The sequence below is a fragment of the Pelophylax lessonae genome, assembly GCF_965119305.1.
Source record: "Pelophylax lessonae genome assembly, chromosome: 4".
In the NCBI taxonomy this organism is placed as follows: Eukaryota; Metazoa; Chordata; class Amphibia; order Anura; family Ranidae; genus Pelophylax; species Pelophylax lessonae.
Window position 1 is genome coordinate 281,620,874 of NC_138771.1, and position 24,900 is coordinate 281,645,773.

Here is a 24,900-nt window from a genome sequence, read left to right on the forward strand (position 1 = left end):
CATTCTAAAGAAGGTGGGTCCACATTTAATTTAAAATATATAAACAAAAATTTGCATAGCATAAAACTAATAATAATAAAAAAAATGGACAAAGCAGTAAAACTCAGATTCTAGTGCTTGCTCATAACTGCATGATTAACAGCATTCTCTAACACTGGTACCTCCATACTATACAAACGTGTGATGATATCACCACAGTGTTGTCACCCAATACTTTTCATGAATTAACTTCCACAGGAGAGGATAGGGGGGTGCAGTCATACCAATGTCTATATACCTTGGTTAAACAGATAACCTGGTCATAGATCGGTCTTTGTGCACTGGTGCGCAGTCATGTTGGAACAAGAAGGAGCCATCCCCAAACTGTTCCCACAAAGTTGGGAGCATGAAATTGTCCAAAATGTCTTGGTATGCTGAGGCCTTAATAGTTCCCTTCACTGGAACTAAGGGGCCAAGCCCAACCCCTGAAAAACAACCCCACACCATAATCCCCCTCAACCAAGTGATTTGGACCAGTGTACAAAGCAAGGTCCATAAAGACATGGATGAGTGAGTTCGGGGTAGAGGAACTCGACTGGCCTGCCCAGACTCTTGACCTCAACCTGATGAAATACCTTTGGGATGAATTAGAGGGAAGATTGCAAGCCAGGCCTTCTTGTCCAACATCAGTGCCTGACCTCACAAATGTGCTTCTGAAAGAATGGTCAAATATTTCTATAGACACACTGCTAAACCTTGTGGACAGCCTTCCCAGAAGAGTTGAAGCTGTTATAGCTACAAAGGGTGGGCCAACACAATATTGAACCCTACGGACTAAGACTGGGGTGCCATTACAATTTATGTGCGTGTAAAGCTACTATTTCTAAACCTTGTGGACAGCCTTCCCAGAAGAGTTGAAGCTGTTATAGCTACAAAGGGTGGGCCATCACAATATTGAACCCTACGGACTAAGACTGGGGTGCCATTACAATTTATGTGCGTGTAAAGCTACTACTTTTGACAATATAGTGTATATAACCTTATCAATTTGTGTTAATGTTAAAAAAAAAACTGTATATATGTATAGTTTGTAAATACATTTTTATAACGTAGAACCTTTATTTTCTCATTATGTAAGCAGGGTTTGCTTGTTTAGTAGAGTTGTGCCCTGCTGATCCTCTTATCTCAAATCTACCAGACAGGTGTGTCTGTCTGAAGACAGTAGATTATCTGCAATGACAAAAAACACTTACAGTACTCCTGTTAGCCAGAGATTAGGTGATTTTTTTTCTGTTAATAGAAAAAAATAGGTCAATTATTACTCAAATTAATAAAGTTTATTGGTAATGCTGACAAGTGCTCAAGTCCTGGAAAGATTGAATGTTAAGCCTACTTTATTTTACTTTCAAGGCCCTTTTAACTAACTATCCTTCTCTCTAAAGGAAAAAAAAGTTTTACAAAACACTCGGACAAAGGTGAAAACACTCTTTATTATAAGTAATAAAGTACAAGTCTATTAAGGTGCTTAGATGCTAATCCAGAAGGGCTTTCAGGCTTTATCTGAATCTTGACAGATCTTCTCAAAATCTGTTGAGGGTCAAAACTTGGCAAGGAATTGTAGAGATTCATAATGGCAACTGGTCCATTAGATTCTAGGTGTTTCTCACAGTCCAACACTTTATTATAAGTAATAAAGTACAAGTCAATTAAAAGCTAATCCAGAAGGGCTTTCAGGCTTTATCTGAATCTTGACAGATCTTCTCAAAATCTGTTGAGGGTCAAAATTTGGCAAGGAATTGTAGAGATTCATAATGGCAACTGGTCCATTAGATTCTAGGTGTTTCTCACAGTCCAACACTTATGCTGTTATTGTAAATTCATTTATCCCAGTAAGACCCCGTTCACACTGTTGCGACCTGTCAGGCGACCAGGTCGCCTGACAGGTCGCCATAGGTCGCCTGCCATAGAGAAGCTGTGAACCCGTTCTAATAGGAGTGACACAAGTCGCTCCAACTTAGAAAAAGGGTCCGGAGCTTCTTTGGGGCGACCTGGAGTGACCTGCATTGACTTCAATGATATGAAGTCCGGGCCGGTCTCTCCGAGGTCGCGGTGCGAGCTGCGCACCGCGACCTGTGAGGTCGCCCCGGCAAGTAGCGTCGCCCCAGTGTGAACGGGGTCTTACAGTGTTTGCTTTGTCAGAGCTGAGCTGTTGTTTTTAAAGGGGACGGATAGTATTTTTGCCTCCCTTTTGAAGGACCAACCAGGTGCTGAAGAGCAAGCAGGCTGGTATAAGTGTAGCAGGAAGCCTTGCACTCTTTAGCTATAGACATTCCCGCCTATTGTTTTTACAAGTGCATTTTACGTGTTAAATAAAGACAAAGTTATAAATTAAAACTGAAGGTGCCAAGTCCATCCAATAAAATGAAGGATATCTACTACCTTTGAATGAACCTTCTAAGGGCTGACTCTCAAATCACTCTACTGACAGCATTGGTGGCAAAGGTATGGACCAATATTGGGTCTTCTGGTGTCCATCTGTAACCCACAGTGAAAGATATAAATGTAGGCATAGAAGCACCAAAAAAAATGTATTGCCTAGAATACATGTTTATAATCATATGTCTGTTTAGGCATTTATAGCTATTTTGAATTGTTTTAATGAGAAGGAGAAGATAGAGGCCTGTCATATAAATGTTTCGCTTGGACATATTTTAGTTATAAATCTGATCTTTGACCAGCTGGTGTGTTTGTGTAGCATTAATAGTATATTTAAGGAGAGGCAACTGATAAATTTGTATCGATTTGTGATACATACCGTAGTTAATTTATGTTTGATGTGTGTCCAGGTCATTCAGTTTGTATTTTATTATCATTTCCAGATACCTTTTATGGCCTATTTTCCCTCCCTTTATATGGTCTAATGATTTTGTAATGTGCTTATGATTTTAAGTGCTGAATAAGGTTCTTTGCCTTCATTAAAATTCATCTACTGTATATGTAATAAATAATGTACTACTCAAACACTATTTCTAGGCAATCTTCAAGCCCTACGAAGTCTTGCAAGACGAGCATAGGTTAAAATGCTTAAAATGTGTCATTTGTACATTTGAAAATGTTTAAAAATGTGTACCAATCACAATATTTTGTGAATTGTACTTAGTATTCAGGCATAAAGATCTTTATACTAAACAGTCTATTCCAACCTAAAGATGTTTGCCTAAATTTAGCAGTAAATTTATCAAATCGAGCCAAAGACATTCCTGAAAAATGTAAATTAACTCTCACACATCTCATTATCTTGATGTCTTCTCATTAAATAAAAAATGTTGATGCACCACTGGCAAATACATGTAATAGCATTAGGGACACGTATATCATGGTGGCTAAGTGGCTAACTCTCTTTGTAGACTCGGTATTGATTCCCACCAATAGCGCTATCAATATAGGGTTTATGCGTCCTTCCTGTATTTGCATAGGTTTCCTTTATTTGTTCTTGATTTTCCAGCATTCCAATTTGGCCTATGTGTAGGCCTGTGGTACATACAATAGACATTAAATACATTTTTACATTTTTTACATATAGATAACCATAACACAGCGCTAAAGACACAACACACCAAACATATATACCTAGTTTGCAATTAAATAAATTAAATCATCAATCCGTGTTTGTGAACTATTAAAGTGAATTCATATTCCCACATAAGGAATAAATCCGATCAAACAAATTAAAAAACTTTAAAAAAAAAAATTCCATAATAACATTTTTTTTCGGAATTTTTTTTATATAAGCTAGTGTCCAGTGAAAGTTTGTGAAGAGTGCTCTTAGTTTAAAACATCTATGTGACTTTCGTGCAAGGTGACTCTGTGTTTCACGCCCCCCCCTCAAAGTGAATTCACTTACCAGACAATATGGACCCCTGGGCAGTACTGCATAGGGGTCTTAACAAGCTTTAGCTGGTAAGTGTAGAGGATGGGGCTCCTTGGATGTCTCCTAATTTCCAATACTCAGCATGGAAAGATAGAGAAGATTCCAATAGTACAGTATGTTCAAAACTTTTATTAAACTAATCCAAAATAAATACACTTACAATATTTCAGACTTTATAGGTATGTAGATAAGTTAATTTGTAGCTCCTACAGGCTGGTTTATCAATGGCAGCGTGGGCTCACCATAGGAAAAGCAGCGTGCGTTCCAACAAACTTCCGCTTGTGTTCCAATACCCCGGAAGTGATGTTGACTTTGCTGCAAAGGCCGGAATCTCGTAGACGCGTTTCGCCCCTACCAGTGGGCGTTCTCATAGGTTCTCAAAAACATTATATCTTCCTTCTACAGCAGAAAGAGGCATGAATATTTTCAGTAATTAGTTGTTTAAATGAGTAGTAGCACAGAAAATTTTAATAAAATAGATATAATGGAAATTGCTACAATTTAGAGATCGACTGATATATTTTTGTTGCCGATACCAATATTTTGCCCATCGCATATCGGTATGGGCCGATATTTTGTACATCCTATGTCATGGTCCGAGACTAGTCTTCTCCTCCTCCAACCATTAGGTGGAGAGGCTCATGTAAGGGTAAAATGATGTCACATAGCATAATTCCATTTACAAATCTTATTGAATATGCCACTCACATATGTACAAAAGATATAAGCAATTCCACATTAGCAGATCTGCTGGCAGATCGGTATCTCTCACCCACTTGCCGTAAGTGACACCTGGGTGATACCGCTCCATCCGGCATACGATCTCTGAGGTCACGTGCATGGTCATGCTTGGCGTGACCACGTTACCTCCAAGATCGTCATCGTATGCCGGACGGAGCGGTATCACTCGGGTGTCACTTATGGCAAGTGGGTGAGAGATGGATCGGTATCGAGTGGGTGGGAGATGGAATGGGTGATAAACAGAGCAGTATTGAGTGGATGCCAAACGGAGTGGTATCACCCGGGTATCACTTACGGCAAGTGGGTGAGAGATGCAGATCTGCTAATGTGGAATTGCTTATATCTTTAATTTGTACATATGTGATTGGCATATTCAATAACATTTGTAAACGGAATTATGCTATGTGACATCATTTTACCCTTACATGAGCAATATTTGGAATATCGGCCAGTTTTGGGGGCCGATACCGATATATCAACAAAAGTCAACATCTTCCCTTGACATATCAGCCTTGCCGATAATTGGTTGATCCCTACTATAAATAGTTTCAAATGTACCAGCAATTATGTTTTCAAACACACTAGCCATTTCAATCTTAACCTGAGCCAAGTTCTGTTTAGTAAAAAAGGTCAGTATGGATCTTTCTGTTGTCTGGCAGTTGCTCACTTTGATCATGTAATTATGTAAACCCATGCTGTGTGCTTGTTTATGAGGTCACACCAAGCAATTTGCTCCATTTTTACTGCCTCATTAATTATTATAATAACTAATTATGACAATAAAAACTAAATTTACTAACTAGTTGCTGTGCCTTTGAAATTATGTTTGTAAACCACAAGTAATTTAATTCTATATAAACAAGATTTGAAAAATCACACAATATTAAATGTAATGAACCAGCATAGACTTCATGGATACATTAAATAATTTAGATTCGGCCATCATTCAGATATCTCCACTCAAAGTCCAGGACGTCACATGATGTCCTTGGGCTGGAAGTGGTTAATGTTTTTTTTTTTTTTTTTTTTACAAATTAAGATATGAGAGATTATCAAACATTTTATTCAGTTCAAGAAGCCTCTAAGGTGAAGAATAAATTACAAAAACAGTGTTTCCTTTTGAGCTTACTGGCTGCTAAAGCTGACTTTCTGGGCTGGTTAACTTTCCTCCTGCACTTTCCATTATAAGCCCATGTCTGTCAAAGAACCCTTTCAAAAGTAGTTTTTGAAAGTATGCTATATCAGGAAACTAATACTCTTCAGAAAAGTTGGCGACTTTAAAGTGGTTGTAAAGGCATTCTATGCATTAAGATAAAAAAAAACTTTTGTGTGCAGCGACCCTATCAGCCTCCCTAATGCTTACCTGAGCCCATCTCGATCCAGTGATGTTGCATTAGAACCTCCGCTGCCTGGGACACTCCCTCCTGATTGGCTCCCGCTGCTGGCAGTCAAAATCAGTGAGACAGTTAGGAGAGAGAGGGGGCGGGCCAGGGCCCAGCCATGGGTCCATGTCTGAATAAACACACAGAGCAGCTGCTTGCTGTGGGGGCACTCAGCAGGAGGGAGGGGCCAGGAGCGCCTGTCAGAGAATTTAGAAGAGGATGATCTGGGCTGCTCTGTGCAAAACCACTGCACAGTGCAAGTTAGTATAACATGTTTGTTAACAAAAAAAAAAAAACAAGTCTATTGTATCCCTTTAAGCAGTATTAGGCCCCTTTCACACTGTAGAGTCCGTCAGCGGACTCCGTTTTTCTCAGCGGGAGATCGATCCGCCGATCCTGACAGAGCTGTCAGGTCCCCACTGTTATCTATGAGGGAATCGGATGAGAACGAATCGTCTGTCCGTTCTCATCTGGCCTGATCTGATCCGATTAGTTGGACAAATGGAAAATAGGGTTTCCATCCATCCAGATTTGACGGAATCGGATTGGATGTCAGCGGCCATGTCATAGAGATGCATGGGGCATCCGTTCAGATCCGCCAAAAAAAAACCAGACAGGCGGATCTGAGCGGTCCTGTGTGAAAGGGGCCTAAAAGCCCAAAACACACATTTTACATATTTCAGCTTAGATGTTGTGGATGCATTAGTTTTAATTTTTTAGGGTTTTTTTTTTTTCACCTGGTGTGGCCGGCAACACATTTCCTGTCTAAGGCTGCATTCACACTTGAGCGTAGCGTTTTTTACCGCGATTTTACCGCGATTTTTACCGCGATTTTTACCGCGATTTTACCACGATTTTTTCAGGCGTTTTTCATTGACATCTATCAAAAACGCTGGTAATCAGCCCAAAAAGAAGCTCATGTACTTTTTTCAGCTACAGGCGTTTTGCAAAACGCTCAGATGTGAACAGGGGCCATTTAAATGAATGGGGTTTTACTTGTTGGGCGTTTTGGAAGCGTTTCTTTTGAGCGTTTTTGGAGCTGAAAACGCCCAGGTGTGAATTGAGCCTTAGGGTGTCTCCTCTTTCTATGGAGGAGCAACAGAGCCACCCTGGGACAGTAGCACTGTCTGGAAAGTGTAGTATTAGATGGACTAGTAGATTTCAACAGACTTTACATAAGTCACTAGCAATTTAAAGCTGAACTTCAACTAGCATTTTAAAACAGCTATTGTAACAGTTTATTTTTCTTTCAAAATAAAGGTTCTACATAAATGAATAAGCACCCCTGTTAGCGTTAAATGGTTTATTTGAAACTTCTAACTGACACGTTTGCTAGACAGTTTAGCCTGTTAAAAAAAGTTGAAAAATAACAACTGGACCAACAGGTAAAAAAATAAGTTACAAGGGGGACTCAGAAAAACAGCCTGCTTTGTCATTGTTGGTGACAGACTGCATCATAAGGCCCCTACCACACTTATGCGACCTAAAAGGCGCACAATTTTACAGCGATTTTGCTGCAATTTTGACTGGACTTGAAGCAATGCCTATGGCTATGGACCTCAAAACTCACTAAAATCGGCCCAAAGTAATGCAGGGACTGCTTTTGAAGTCGTTGCGAATTGAAGTGGCACAGATATGAATGGTACTCATTGGAAATCATGGAGTACGACCTGTCATGCGACTTTGCAGTCCCAAGTTGCAGGACAAGTCGTACAAGTGTGAAAGGGGCCTAAATGTCACTTTTTATTTCACATTTAGTGGCACTCTAAATCAAAAAGACCTTTCACTTTACCTTTAGTTCATATTTTATAAAATTTGTCAAATTCCTTATCATATTTTAATGGTGCATTTGGATGTAGCCAATCAGGAATGCATTTTTGTCATAATGGTGTGCTGTCAGGTTTTTCTTGAGAATTGCAGAGGGTGTAGCTTGGAATTATACTTAGCTTGAATTTTCACAGGGTCAGAGTAAAGGTCATTCAGAAATAAAGGCATCTATAGAGATGGCTTCCAAAAACTGCACTGATGATGGCCAAAACGTTTATAACACTTGTATGTAGTTTGGAATAAATAGCTCTATTTGATTAGGCTACATTTGTACTATAAATGAGCAGTTCTAGAAGTAAATCTGCCCAGAGGGATAAGCAGTAATTTGCATGGCTCCCCCACTATTTTCTTGTTTATAGGATGTGTGATGGAATACATGTGGAATATATATATATATATATATATATATATATATATATATATATGTGTGTGTGTATATATATATATATATATATATACGTATATATATATATATATATATATATATATATATATATATATATATATATATATATACATATATACGTATATATATATATATATATATATATATAAATATATAAAGTACAGTAAAACTGCAGGAAAGGGCACTGGGGGGCAAACTAATGTGACTATATTTTATTTTGCATTATATCAGTGTGTTTGGTGTGTTTTACATTTGAATTTGCTGCCGGTTCCACCCCCCCTGCGAACGTCACGTCGCAGGAGACGGAAGTCGGGGCTCACAGAGGATCAGGAGGAAGCTCCGCCGCCGCTCACCGCCGAGATACATCGCTGGATCCCAGTGACAAGGTAAGTAACCCCTCTACCAGGATCCAGCGATCTTCCTAGCGGTACCCCGAGTGTGGGGCGGGGTTACCGCTTTTGGCACTGGAATTTAACCCCGAGCCACGCTCGGGAATACCGCTAGGAAAGTTAATGAGGTTTATCCTCTCAGTTTGTCCTGTTTACCTTTATCATCAAAAGTGAAAGTAAAAGAGAAATTCCAAATTTTGGGTTGTCATCAAAACAGGAAAAGATTTTCATGATCCTGGTGACACACCAGGATTCACTCACTTTTAAAGGATTCCCTCTCACTTCCTGTTTTGGCTATGGGAAAGGATATGAAGGGAAATTTCCCCAATGGGACACAGATGGCAAAATAAATCTTACAGGGGTCATAAACCCGAAATGAAAACAAGTTTTGTCTTTGAGTTATACTTTAGGCAGGCTTTCACACACTGCATAGGGTGAGGGATGTTTGATTGTATCACACTCATAGCACCTTGTATGGTTATACTTAGGCCCCGTTCACACTGGGGCGATCGGACTTCCCGGGGCGACCTCCGAGCGGCCGGCACGGACTTCATAACATTGAAGTCTATGCAGGTCACTCCGGGTCGCCCCAAAGAAGCTCCGGACCCTTTTTCTAAGTCAGAGCGACTTGTGTCGCTCCTATTAGAACAGGTCCGCAGCTTCTCTATGAAAGGCGACCTACGGCGACCTGTGAGGGGACCAGGTCGCCTCACAGGTCGCCCCAGTGTGAACGGGGACTTTCTGTTCTGATACAATGTTCTGATACAATTGTTACTAATAGTAAATACATGGTTACTGCTAAGAGCTATTCATATTTTTTGCTGGTAATACTTTCTGTGCTGGGCAAACAATAATTAAAAACATACTAAACAGGTTTAAGGGACCAGAGGATCTTGAACTATGGATATGGTAAAGCCAAATCATATGTATACATTTAGTATATGGAGGACAGCAGGATGAGCCCCTGTGTTTACCTTCACATATTTGGAAGATGTGGGAAATGTTCTTTTTACTATATAAAACTAAGCTAGCTACTCATAAAGACTTAGGGATGTGGCATTTTTATCAAGGTCCATGCCTTTCTTATTAGAACAGATGTGTGAACAGCTGGGTTGGTTTTTAGAATGAATCTATATTGTTATTCATGGCAGGAGAGAGTTCATAACTTAACATTCTATTATAGCTTTCTGAAGGCATTATTAACTACAAAGATTTGAGCAATTCAAAGTACTTCAGCTTAAAAGGTTTCTGCTGATAGAAGACTGTACCCCCTCATTGCTAAATCTCATGCTTCTCTTTGGTTAGGTATAAATTTGCAGTCACAGATCAAAAATCAGCCCAAGGGGGTATGATTTGAACTACAACCCATTGGGAGACTACAAGATTTGAATACTTTATAGTCTCCAGCACTGCAGGGAACCTCATGGCTGCTAGATTCTACACAGGATACAAACAGATCTTGAATTCCATAAGGCAATACCATTTTGAGAATAGTACTAAGAGCACAGCTGAACACACAAGAATAAACATTTATGTGTTTATCCTTGGTTTTACACTTACCTTGGTAGAAGTGTAGTGTTTCCAAGTCTTTTCTCTTGGGGATGCTCTAAACTGAGGACTCCCACAGCGCCATTTGATGTCTGTATAATTTTACAAGCTATAGTACTGAAACATACACAATTCTGCTAGACAACACTGTCTGGTGGCCTGACCATTATCTAATGCAGTTAGGCAATACAGTTAGGTCGTCTTCCTGCTTCCAACCCGTGATTGGAAAGTAAGGGAGCAGCAACAGACTGATGATTTGTGGGGTTACTTATGTGCTGCTATGTGAAAAACAACAGTAAATGTACTATAAAAAGAGCTGCTGCACCGCAGATATGGTGAAACTCCTACCGCTCAAAGTAAATATAAGAAAACAGGAAATGGTGCGCTGTTCAGCAAAAATTGTGATAACATACACATACAGTGATAATATTCTTAATAAAAAATCCAATAATAATAAAATCCAATTCAGAAGTATAATCTGTATTCCAAAATTATAAAAGAAAGAACGTGGTGTCCATCCATAGAGAGACAGCTATGTGTCAGAAAGCCATCACCAGACATCTGTGGGTGCAATACCTGCTCACCTTGCTCTAGGACGCATTACAGGTCATGCTACGCCTTTAAGATCTTGTATTAATGGCCTGGTATGCCCCCAATTGAATAACCTCCTCTTGTGATATACCTTTTTGACTGGGCAAGCTCCACTTGGGACCGAATGCTCAAAGAAATAAACTTATAGCGTATTAAGCTTTCTAAAATGCCCCTTTTTAATTAATTAAAAACAATTACAAAAACGCTTCTTGTCATAACCATGTAGGTAACAATGAATCCAAAATGGCAGATCACCTCCTCAACACAGCTTCCGGGTCTCGGAGACACCTGAAGTGACGTCACTGGCACCACCCGATTTGTTGCGTCACATGTCATGTGACTTTCTCAGGGACTGATGAGGTTATCCCTCTGCTCTGTCCGCCAGCCAGCATGTTTTTGTCAGCAGGTTAACACACTTGGTTCACCCTTAGTTCTACTTCTCCCTCTCCCAGGCAGGAGAATTTAAGCTGCTGAAATGAAGTCTAAATCATGTACTTGTTCTATCTGCAGTTAAAATATATTTAGGCTCAGTTTATACTGCTGCAATAGAATTTGATGCAATTTTTAGTGTGATTATGTATTGTGACTTTGTATATTCTGAAACAACTTTGCATATTTTCTGGGCCCAAATCACACTGTAAATCACACCAAAGTAGCACAGGAACTTTTTCCAAAGTTGCCAAATGCTGAGATGCATTGATGAGAATGGGCACTATTGAATATAATGTGTTTTCCCTTGTCATGCGACTCGGAAGTTGCACTAGTGTGAACCAGCACATAAAGTTTCTTTTGAATAAAAATATAACTACTCATATGTTTTTGTCTTATATGCTTGGAATTCTATTTAAAAGGTTATGAAAAGTAAAATGAGAGTTTTCTGATCCAGGATACCCTGTTGTCTGTAAGGGGTGTACTAAGGTGTGGGTAATTAAGATTATTGGTAAAAACTTTTATCCAAACTATTTTGTTGCATTGTCACAAGTGACTTATACAATCATTTCACAACATTTCTCAGAATACAATATTTTATTAGGCCTGGCCACTTGCTGGATTGCCACATAAATAAATTTGTTTAAAGAATTAGTGCTGACAAGCATTTGTTTTCATCCCCTCTACAGGCTTTGCCAGCATCTTTGAAATAATAGCCTAGTCATGTAGCATTGCAAACACAAATTCATAATGAATGTAGTGAAGCCAAAGCCGTAATCCTGAAATTTGGCTCTCTTCTGCAACCATTATGAATGGAGTGTGTTGAATAACTGTTGCTCAAAACAGCTTCATTATATGCTTGGTTGACATTAAGTTCTAAAGTAAACTCTCCTAAGTCAGTTACAACTCTTATTGATTTATTCCACCATATGGATAATAGAGAGCCATCATTTTAGTTGTAATGGAAGGCCAGTAGCAGGATACTTATTTCACCTGCAGAACAAAACTCTTCTATTTACTCTGTTCTAACCTTTTCTTATAGTGAGAGCGGTGTTAACATCTTGTTGAAGTATGTCCTTGCTAATATTTCCTGGGTCAAGGTTTAGTGACAGCAACTTGTCTACTAGAATGTTTTTATTAGATTAGTGCTTCTCAATGTCAGATTAGTTAGTTCTATCTCTATAGTATGTGCAATTGCCAAGATACACCTGATGTTAATAGCTTGGATATCTCCGTAACACCAGTTTCCCAGCATTCTCCTTTGTAATAATTTATTTCTATATTTGTATAATGTGAAAATTATTTTTATATGGTTAGGGCACGTATAGATGAGTTCTGGGTGTCCACAAGAAAAGTTCTCCAATAGCCATTAATTTTGTGTTCTGCAAATGTAAGTTCATGGACAAAAAGGCTAGTATCACAGCATGAATACCTAAACATGTTCAGATGCAACTGCTGTTTGAATTGGCAACATACAGACAATATTTTACGCAAAAAGTGAATTAACAATATAATGTAATATTACAACAGTACCCTGAATTTTAACTAGCAGTAAAATCACTATATACTGAATGCTAACATCTCTACAAAAATATAAATTAATTACCAAATTAGGATCAGAATATAGCAGAACCACACAGAGTCCATTCAGTCAGGTCTGAAGAAGAAACAGGAAGTTTTGAAACGCGTTACCGCCCACCACCCATGGCATCACGTTCCCCTGCTGAAATCCGTTTTGGCCCAACACCATTTGCATTCCACGCTGGTTTCCATTGCAGCCAACCACTCCCGACAGTTCGGACTCCCATGATTATACAATACTGCGATGGGATACTGCCAGCAAGATTACGGGATACCCAAGCCTAGCCATTTAATGTATCTACATGTCTTTTTTCATTCACTATATGTGAGTTGACAATACATTGGGTTTTAATAAATCCAAGTGTTTTAACCGCTGCACTTAGTCTGGAGCCCCTGTTGTTTTTCTTTGTTCACTCTTTCAGCAACTGATTGGTTAATATTTCTGCTATGGTTGCTTCTATGGTGTCAATCTTGTCTTTGCTGTCTGCGGGTTAATTTAGAAGTGTGACTAGCTTGCTCATAAAAAAAGAATACGATAAGAATCACTTAACCTATGCAGTTTGACCTACTGGCTTTGTGACTTTGGGGCGGGTTCAGCAGTGCATGTTCCAAATATTTTCAGTTGTACTTGTACAGACTTAGGAAATATGCTGGTGCGTGATGGGTAAGTGATCTAATAAGTAGAAATACAACAGTTTAACCTAGCTGTCATGTCACCCCTGGCTCCTGTTTTAAAAATGCAGTTATGAAAGTGTTTTGCAACCTTGTTGAGGTGAAGCATCTGTAACATGATATATTTTGTGGCAGAAGGATTCCTCTGTTTGTTTCAAATATACTTCCTTTCTCAAATGACTATGGTGGTAGAAGGGTTGAGGGTTGCCATACCTGTAGCACCTTAAATAAGGAGAGATCTGTTAAGAACTATAGAACAGCATTGTTTTACTTACCACATTCCAAATTATATGGATGATTAAGAGAAAATGCATGATGGCAATGCACTTTATTTTTAGTCTTGACTCTTTAGAGGTGGTACAAGATGAACCTCTTTATGGTGTGCATAATATTTAGTATTACTGTACACTGTTGTTTATGGAACCTGGATATTTGAAATGTATTATGCTTGTGCAACATTAAAGCGGAAACTTCACCCCTTTCTTTACAATTCTCTCTCCTGCCTCCACCACCCTCCCTGTTATACAGTTACAAAAAAAAATAAAATTTAAAGAAAGGAAAATGCCTCCTCCACTTTCCTCCCTGTTATACAGGGAGTGCAGAATTATTAGGCAAATGAGTATTTTGACCACATCATCCTCTTTATGCATGTTGTCTTACTCCAAGCTGTATAGGCTCGAAAGTCTACTACCAATTAAGCATATTAGGTGATGTGCATCTCTGTAATGAGAAGGGGTGTGGTCTAATGACATCAACACCCTATATCAGGTGTGCATAATTATTAGGCAACTTCCTTTCCTTGGGCAAAATGGGTCAAAAGAAGGACTTGACAGGCTCAGAAAAGTCAAAAATAGTGAGATATCTTGCAGAGGGATGCAGCACTCTTAAAATTGCAAAGCTTCTGAAGCGTGATCATCGAACAATCAAGCATTTCATTCAAAATAGTCAACAGGGTCGCAAGAAGCGTGTGGAAAAACCAAGGCGCAAAATAACAGCCCATGAACTGAGAAAAGTCAAGCGTGCAGCTGCCAAGATGCCACTTGCCACCAGTTTGGCCATATTTCAGAGCTGCAACATCACTGGAGTGCCCAAAAGCACAAGGTGTGCAATACTCAGAGACATGGCCAAGGTAAGAAAGGCTGAAAGACGACCACCACTGAACAAGACACACAAGCTGAAACATCAAGACTGGGCCAAGAAATATCTCAAGACTGATTTTTCACAGGTTTTATGGACTGATGAAATGAGAGTGAGTCTTGATGGGCCAGATGGATGGGCCCGTGGCTGGATTGGTAAAGGGCAGAGAGCTCCAGTTGGACTCAGACGCCAGCAAGGTGGAGGTGGAGTACTGGTTTGGGCTGGTATCATCAAAGATGAGCTTGTGGGGCCTTTTCGGGTTGAGGATGGAGTCAAGCTCAACTCCCAGTCCTACTGCCAGTTTCTGGAAGACACCTTCTTCAAGCAGTGGTATGGGAAGAAGTCTGCATCCTTCAAGAAAAACATGATTTTCATGCAGGACAATGCTCCATCACACGCGTCCAAGTACTCCACAGCGTGGCTGGCAAGAAAGGGTATAAAAGAAGAAAAGCTAATGACATGGCCTCCTTGTTCACCTGATCTGAACCCCATTGAGAACCTGTGGTCCATCATCAAATGTGAGATTTACAAGGAGGGAAAACAGTACACCTCTCTGAACAGTGTCTGGGAGGCTGTGGTTGCTGCTGCACGCAATGTTGATGGTGAACAGATCAAAACACTGACAGAATCCATGGATGGCAGGCTTTTGAGTGTCCTTGCAAAGAAAGGTGGCTATATTGGTCACTGATTTGTTTTTGTTTTGTTTTTGAATGTCAGAAATGTATATTTGTGAATGTTGAGATGTTATATTGGTTTCACTGGTAAAAATAAATAATTAAAATGGGTATACTGTATATTTGATTTTTGTTAAGTTGCCTAATAATTATGCACAGTCACCTGCACACACAGATATCCCCCTAAAATAGCTAAAACTAAAAACAAACTAAAAACTACTTCCAAAAATAGTCAGCTTTGATATTAATGAGTTTTTTGGGTTCATTGAGAACATGGTTGTTGTTCAATAATAAAATTAATCCTCAAAAATACTCATTTGCCTAATAATTCTGCACTCCCTGTACAGTTACAAAAAAAAAGAAAAATACCTTGTTTTTATTTGTATGGATGATGTATCCTGAGCATGTGCAGAGACATGCCTTGGTTCTTTCCAGGAATACCTGCAGCATTTACCGTATGTGCATGCTTGAGATCCTGAAAACGGATTCCTGGGATGTCTGCATCTCATTCATGCATATAAATGGTGGCGAGTCTCTGACATTATACTGACAGAACTCCATGGCATGTCTACACACATGGCAACGATCCCTGTGGAGTGTCAAGGCAAGATGGCAGCACCGGAGAATAGCAATGTAGGAAGAACTTTGTCTGCAAGCATGACTATGTGGGATGCCATGGATTAGTACATATTACAAGGGGAAAGTCGGTTCAGGGAACAGGGACAAGTCTTATATTTTATAGTTATAGGTAGAGAGAAGTTATTCTTTAAAGCAAAAACGTTTCTGTGTTTTGCTAAATGAGTACCTGCAGATTTTAGGTAATCTTCATTTTTTTACATAGTAGAAAATACATCCAGCTTGACTGTTTTTGGGGTACCAAGCAATCAGCCTTCTTCGATTTTTTTTGGACAATTGCTATCGTTTCTCCCAAGATAAGTTTTGTCCTAGATGTCTTCAGCTGTCCTTTATTAACATTGACTAGCTCATTCAGGCAATAGGAGTGTATATGCTAAACTAAAGATATTTTTCAAAAATAATTGCTCAACAATAAGATCTTTTCAGCATGTTTGACCAGCTCCTACAGTTTTTATTTCCTTCTAATGACTAGCTATATGAGAAAAAATACACATTGTATATAAATTACCCAGTTAAAGCCTATATAGCTGTTATAACTGTCCCACACTGTGTTCAGCTAGGAGAAAGAATGTGAATTGAAGAAAAAAAATTCTTCCTAACCTGGATTTTGCTTGCATAGCTATAAAACAATTATAAGGAAACTTCAAGACAATTTACAGCTGTTAAAAAACAAAAGGGCAGCACTAATTAAAAATTGATAAGTTAAACCTATTAAAGTCCATACAATAACAGTCCCATTAAAGTGCTTTAAAATGAAAAAGATGAGAAATCCTGCATTCCGTGGATAGTGATGAGAAAAATATAGCAGAGGTGTCTCCAGCCTATGATCTCACACTGCGCTTTCGATGTATAAAGTGACCCCCTATTAAGGGCTGTCTCATTCACTTTATTGACAATGGATAAGGCCAAGATCCAGACCCCTGGGATGCCCTTCCCTCAAGCCAGATGAACGGCACTATATACAGTAAACAAACGGACAGCATCCTCCCTTTGTGATGGATGCACCAAGGAGAGCTAAAATGGTGCTTCTGGTGGTGTCACATTTGACGAAATGCGTTGGGTGGAGCTACACACACACACGCTACCACGCATGCGCGGTCGATGTCAGCCATCTTAACTTTTGGACAAACGATTGTTGCATTACATACTTGTTTTAAGTCTTCCAAAGTGAGTTTTACTCTTTTTATTTATAATAAGATTGTTTTAAATTATATCAGACTATGCCCATCGAAGGGAGGATATTGTCTGTTTGTTTACCGTATATGGGGCCATTCATCTGGCTTGAAGGACATCCCAGGGATCTGAATCTTGGCCTTATCCATTGTAAATAAAGTAAATGAGACCGCCCTTATTAGGGGGTCATTTTACACATGGTAAGCGCAGTGTGAGGTCATAGACTAGTCACACCTCTGCTATATTTTTCTCATCGCTATCCACGGAATGTGGGATTTCTCATCTTTATCTTTTTAAACACTTGGGACTGTTATTGTATGGACTATAATATGTTCAACGTATCAATTATTACTTAGCACTGCACTTTCGTTTTTTATTTTGTGTTAATCTGTTGTCTAGATTGTGTACAGCTGCTGTTATTTCATTTTTTTTCACTGCGTGGATTTATTCTTTATGTAAATTTACAGCTGTTAACAAAGGAAAACATCAAACAAAAATGAAAAAAAAAAAAAAAGGAAAACAGATTTTATTAAACAATTGTATTCAAGAAAATGGATTTGATGCAACAATTGATAAAAAAAAGTAATTAGTAATGTGTGTGTAATGTTTTCTAACATCAGTAAGTAAAAACAGCTTTATCTATTGTAGTAAAGAAAACAATGCAAAAGTATGTTTTTTTTAACGTAATGCATTAAAGTAAAAAAAAACTTTTATGTGCTATTATTTTTGTAAAAGATGAATTCAACTCTTACAGGCATCAGCAAAGCTGCTTGAAGCTTGCCTCAAAACTTTGCAATAATTTATTGCTCTTACACAAGCTAAAGCCAGTGTGAAAAGGGCCTTATAATGTTTCTAACCACTGCAACTAATGCATTTTGGTGTGGTTGTTAAAAAATCCTTCTTGCTAGATCTTCGTTTTTGTACAGTTTAACGCACCTTATATAGGGATGACTAATAATTAATTTAAAATGTGTCCAAAAACGCCTTGTACTTCAGCTGTACTGCATGAAAAAAGAAAAGTGTGAATGTAAACTTTCCAAATTATTAGGGATGAATTTGACACCAACATAAAATGCTCATCAAATTTCAGCTGAAAGAATTAAAAATGAGAGCACTGATTGTGGGATACATTTCTTTCTTTCAATGATAATATTCCATATTAAATATAACGCCCATTTTCTGTCTCATTTTTAGGTTGGAAATCTCCCAAGTGATTACATTATGCATGTAAACAATATCTCCAGAAGTAGCCTGGTAAGATTTGTGTTTTTATATTTATAGACGGAAGTGTGTATGTGTGAGTAACACATCATTCCAATATACTTTTTTATTGAGCAATGTTGCATTGTATGGTAAAGCTTGCCATACACTAGAAGAATTTTGTTTGAAAACTATCAGGAATGTTCAATTTTCAAATCATTTGTTGGGGCAAAACATTGATTGTTTTCCATCGCTATTTTGAGTAAAGTTGATAAGTGAATATTCTTATGAAGATTTCTTAGAAAATATACTAGTGTATAGTCAGCTTTCGTAAATAGACCCCAATGTTTATTTTTTGATTGGCTGGTAAGTCTTTGATGTGCAGTGTTCAGCTGAAATAATGCACTGACAATTGTTAGCAAATGTGACAGAAATGCATATGTCTTTGATGAAGTTTTTTTTTAAATTTCTGACTACACCTTTTATTACTTTAGTTCCAGTAGAAGATCTGAAAGGCAGATACTCATTGCATGTGTATATAAGTAGCACAAGGAAATCTTACTCTTAATACCTATTGAGTTCAAAGGTAATAAGGAAGTGGGTTAAGCCCACCAGGGAATATTCGGTGACATATATGCTGTTTCATTGATCTCTTTAGCAATGTAATGTAGAGACAGACACACTTTAGAGAATTAGTGAAGGTACAACAGGTCAAAAGTTAGCAAAACTCTGGAATTCAAGAGGAAAAGATAACATCATCAGAGCTTTTGGTCTTCTAGTCACGAAAATGTTACATAGGGGTACACTCTCAAACATTCTTTCATGTTTTTTTTTTTTAAATGGAAAAAATAACTATTTTCATTATATCTTCAAAAACCTGTTGTTTCCAAGGCAAATAAACAGGTTTACATAACTGCTGCCCTCACCAGCTTTCAGTAGTCACTTTTTTTTTTTACTACCCTGCATTTGGGAGTTAGGGTGGAAAGCCCTGGTTTTTTTTTGTTTTTTGTTTTTTTTTAAGGTATAAGGTAGTCTACAGATTTTGTGATTTTATTTCCTGCAACCACAGATTCAAATCATCTATGGCCAGCTTAAGTTTAAAGTCATCACTTGCAACTTTTAACAGGGGCAGGGATTTTCTCCCCTTCTTCATGAGACAGTGCTGGGTCCCTTAGGGCTCTTTCACACGGGCGTTCCTTTTTTTTTGCCTGATCAGGTCCTTTTTTTTTTTTGTAACGGACACGGATGACACTTGTGTCATCCGGTCCGTATGTCCGTTTTTCATCCCATCCGTTTGCGGATGAAAAACTGACATAATGCATGTCTATGTAAATACGGATGTCTGCGGATGACACCACTGACATCCGTTTTTGCTTCAGTTCCGTTTTTTGAAAGGAAGAAAAAATAGGGTTCTCCTCCGTTCAAAAAAACTGAACTGAACTGAACTGACAAAAAACGGATGTCAGAGGATGATCATCCGATGACATCCGTATTTACATAGAGATACATTATGTCCGTTTTTCATCCGCAAACGGATGGGATGAAAAACGGACATACGGAACGCCCGTGTGAAAGAGCCCTAAAAGTGTTACTAAAACAGTAAAATCAGTCTATATATGCAGTAAATCATGTTTGTTATACTAACTGTGGAACCTAAGGGGTTAATACTCTGCATTGTGTAAAAAAAAGGCTGTTGGATTATGTCTTCTCTGATCCTCACCTTCTTTTACTGTCCCCAATCCATCTGTTGATAACACAGAGCTCCAGGAGGCACTCTGCACTTGCTCATTTTGGTGTGTATTGCTAGAGTTTTTTTTTTTTTTTTTTGGGGGGGGGGTGCATGTGATCGGCACAGGGCCAATCAGCATGGTCCAGACAGAGGGTCAGGGGTCATGCAGCCTCATAGGACAATCAAAGGAGAATGAAAACTCCTCCTACAAGCTTTAACCAGTGCTCGGCCAGACATTGATAGAAGTCTCAAGACTGCTCTAACTGCTGATGAGAAAAGGTATTTAGCAGTTTATATTTACTAAAACTATTGCATTTCCATGTTCTGTGTACTGTGGGAGACCAGATATAGTGAACGCAGGGTCCTGTGTTTAGTAACACTTACACCTAAAGTGGCCAGTGAGCACCAACCAGCACCGTCTCAATCTGCTCCCCATATTTGTACATAGGTATTTCTCTTTACTCCTGGAAGGCTAATTCAGCAGCAGGAGAGAGAAGAAAAGATGCAAATAAGAAGATGAAGGGGATGATAATTTGGTGAACCGGTTGATTTTTCCCCACATTGGCAAAGCATAGGTTCGCTTTCAGCCTTAATCATGACTCTGTGCAAAGTTAATGTAGAAATCTTTAGATTTTTAGAAAACCTTTTCCTCTTTGATGACTGCAGGACCTCCCCAGAAGTAGTAACGTACAATACCAGGTTATTTTTGCACCCTCAGTAAAGAACAACAGCAAACAGATAAAATGTTTCCAAGCAGTCTAATCCATAGAAACCCTCTTTTGTAGCTGTCTGTAACACTGATTATTTAGGCCTTCTACACAGTGGCTCCGGATTGGAGTGCTTACAAATGCAATGATGCAGTTAGCGTGTATTGAAGTGAACAGCTCAATGTACACAATTCACAATTCTGCAGCCAACACCTGCTTGTATGAACTCTTAGGATCCATCCATAAGTAAACAGATTAATCACGTAGGGAATATGACAATTTATGCTTCCTCTTATAACTGCAAGCATTTGACAAAATAGTTTGGCTGTACAGACAAGTGTTTGCTGCTTTGTAGACACCTCCAGCATATTGTGCAACAGCCCGTTAAACTTGAGTGTAAAAAGTCACTAGCGTAAAGTTGGACTGTTTTTAAGAAAGGCAAGTGAGTGTCCACACTAATTATATGCCTCCTGCACTCTGTACAAATAGTCCTTTGTGTTGTTTTAGCTAAATACTTTACGCTCATCTCTTTCAAACTTCGCCTGCAGGAGTGGGGCATCATTCAAAGCTTTGCTACAGGCAATTTACTGTCCAAATAGCTTGGGGAGACAGCATTAAAAACATGACCAAGAGTCTAATTCTTGCTCATAACAGGCAAAATTAAAAAAGGCAAAAAAGTTTTTGGAGTTTTATAAAACTTCATGATGGGATAGTGTGCAGGAGATTGTGCAATTGCTTATAAATTGCCTTACCTAATACTATTATATTCTAAAGGTGTTTTTCAATCCAATTAGTCCCTGGGCTGCATAAATACCAGTTTCAGTAAAACAGCAAAAAAAAGTTACTTTTTAGTGCACATTGTTCTGTAGAAATCTGGACATACTGCCTATGCCAGAGCTAACTTTTTTCCTAAAATAAAAATTGTCTATAATTTTAACTAATTTACTCCCATTCCTAAGTAAGAAACAGCATTTTTGTATAATAAATTGTGTAACTAGAAATACTAGTTCATCAGCTTGTTGGACTAATTAAAATGGAACACTGCAGCATTCCTATTGAATTGTATCCACATCTTGAAATTCCAATTCTTCCTAATGTGGGTTTGTTTTGTAAAACAAAAAATGATTATACTTAAAACAGATTTGTCCACAAAATTTAAACTATACGTTACATGTAAGGCATGCTGTAGCCTGAAAAAATTACAGTAAAAATCTGGTATATATGAGAGCCGATTCATGTAACTGTTTTTACATTTAACAAATATCTGTACACATTTAACCACTTCAGCTCCGGAAGGTTTTACCTCCTTAATGACCAGGCCATTTTTTTCGATTCAGCACTGCGTTACTTTAACGAAAATTGCACGCCCGTGTGACGCTGTACCCAAATACAATTGATGTCCTTTTTTCCCTCAAATAGAGCTTTCTTTTGGTGGTATTTGATCGCCTCTTTGGTTTTTAGATTTTGAGCTACAAACAAAAAAAGAGCGACAATTTTGAAAAAACAAATTTTTTACTTTCTGCTATGAAACATTCCCAATAAAAAAAATTTCAAATCAATTTTTTTATCAGTTTAGGCCAATTTGTATTCTGCTACATATTTTTGGTAAAAAAAAAAAACCCAAAAAGCGTATTTTAATTGGTTTGGGCAAAAGTTTTAGCGTTTACAAACTACGGAATAGATTCTTGGACTTTTTATTTATTTTTTTTGTTTTTATTAGTAATGACGGTAATCAGCAATTTTTAGCGGGGCGGCGACATTGCGGTGGACAGATCGCACCCCTAACTGACATTTTTGTAACTTTTTGGGGACCAGTGACATTAATACAGTAATCAGTGGTAAATATTATGCACTGTTACTGTATAAATGACACTGGCAGGGAAGGGGTTAACACTGGGGTTGATCAAAGGGGTTAATGTATGCCTAATAATGCTTACTGACTGTGGGGGGGGGGGGGGGGAGGGCTCTGTGACAGGCACAGATAGATTGGGGTTTCAGCTTAGCTAAAACTCCTGATCTCTCTCTGCCTGTGTGACAGAAGACCCGCCTGTTTTGTTTACATAAGCAGGTGGGTCTTCTGTCAGTTTCTCTGACGATTGTGGGAGGCCTCCTCTCACTGCCTGGCTCCTGCTGTGTCTAATCACAGCGGGAGCGTGACTCCGACAGCAGGCGCGTGCCGCCGAGACCGTGTGCACATAATCACATAGATATATGTGATTTTGCACAGCCGAGCCGCCCTGCCACAGCATATCTGCGTGGGGCGGTCGGCAAGTGGTTAATGTAAACCCTTCCACGATTGAAAACATTTATATAAATAGTATTTATTAGACATAAACTTGTTTCAAATAGCTGTGTAAGAGCTCAGAAACTGGTTGATCTTTTGATTGGTCATTTTTTTTTTTGACCAGTCAATTTTTTTTTTTTTGCAGCAATCTACTTCAGCCTAAAGTGGATCTTCACCCTCACGCCCTTCCCCAATTTTTTTTTTTTTAACCAATGCTTACTTGGTTGTGGGTCCTACACAGTTTAAATACTCACCCACCCAGCGGATTCAGCATTGCTCAGCTGAGACCCCTCTTCTCTTCTGCCCCTGCTCGGGTTCCGTACCTACATCTTCTTGATTGACATCATCAGGAAGCTGCTGGCTCTTCTGGTTCTATCTGGCGGCTCTCCTGATGATGAGCTGCTAGGCCCACTCCCCTCCCTCTTTTTTCAATTAAGGACTATGCCTCCTGGGAAATGTGACGTACCAATCCCAGGAGGCACAGCAGCCAAACTGCAGGTTTGCTTAGGCGAGTTATGTGCATGGAGGCACTCTTGCTGCCTCGGCAAAGGAATGCATTAGGGTAAAAATGGTTTAGGCTTTAGAACCACTTTAAAGCTTGGTCAACAACCTGCCCCAGTACTCTGATTGGGATAAGTGTCACCACTGTACAGTGCAGTAGAGACTAAATAGTTTACAGTGCTAACCCTCCCTTTTCCAATGTGAATCCCACTTATCAGGAGACTACAGAAGGCTGATATAAAAACAGACTCAGGAAATAATGGCACTTTCTTGTAAAAAAAAAAAAAATATTTGTAATGATTTGTATATGACACAGGACTAGTTTAAATGGGGATTTATATCTATCTAGAGATAAACTCTAAATATAATTTGGATGTTTGCAATTTGTGCTACAAAGAAAGGTTAATTTAAGGAAACATTTAGGACCATATGCTGCAACAGAAGACATATGATAAATTTGGCTTGAGGATACTTATGTCACCTAAACACAGACAGAGAGCAACATTTTTTTAAATATCAAGTGGCAGAAATAAGCTTTCTGAACCTGGTTGGATGTTGCTATATAATATTGATTCTTCAATCATTTGAACCATGTGTTCATAGGGTCATTCGTCTGCTAGGTTAAAAGACTTCATAAAAATCTGTTATACCATACTGTGCAAAAGGTTGTGGCAGTTTTGAAGAAATGTATTAAAAAATATATATTTTAATTGTATGTTTTTATAAATTAATTATATTAATAATAAATAAAATATTTTATACAAAATTCAAAGTGAGTGAACGGAAGAAAAATCTAAAATCAATATTTGGTGTCACTACCCTTTGGCTTTAAACCAGCATCAAATCTTACATTTGCAAACTTTGTACACTTGCTCAAAGTCAGGAAGTTTGTAAGATTGGAGTCAGGTGAATGATTAATCAATTATACTAAGAAATTGGGAATGATCATCAATTTCATATGTAGGTTGAAACACAATCATTAACTGAAACAGATACGACTGTGTAGGAGACTTGAAACTGGGTGAGGAACAGCAAAACTCTGATGCTAAGCTCAGGTTGTGGAAGACAAATGATAAATGTCACAGGTCATATTCCATGAATAGATTGACACTACAAGGAAGATCTCTTCCAGGCAAAGATTTCAAATAAGATTGGGGTTTCAAGATGTGCTGTTCAAGCTCTGTTGTAGAAGCAGGCAAAGTAGAGGACTGTAGACGCAGTGATTAGCCAAGGAAACTTAATGCAGCAGATGGAAGACACATCATGCTTACTTCCCTTTGACATTGGCCATCAGCACAGAACTGGTAGAAACCTTTGGGACACAGGTACACTCATCTGCTGTCCGAAGAACTCTGGCCAAAAGTGGTCAGAAAGGGTTAGAAA

General features: G+C 38.6%; 1 protein-coding gene across 1 annotated transcript in view; it reads left to right on the plus strand.

Moving 5' to 3' along the window:
• The window catches only part of KITLG (KIT ligand), a 90,986-nt gene that overhangs the window by 43,759 nt on the left and 22,327 nt on the right, over positions 1-24,900 (plus strand). The window contains exon 3 of the mRNA XM_082255323.1: positions 18,291-18,350. Coding sequence (XP_082111449.1) covers positions 18,291-18,350 — 60 coding nt within the window. The remainder of the gene's footprint in view (positions 1-18,290; positions 18,351-24,900) is intronic.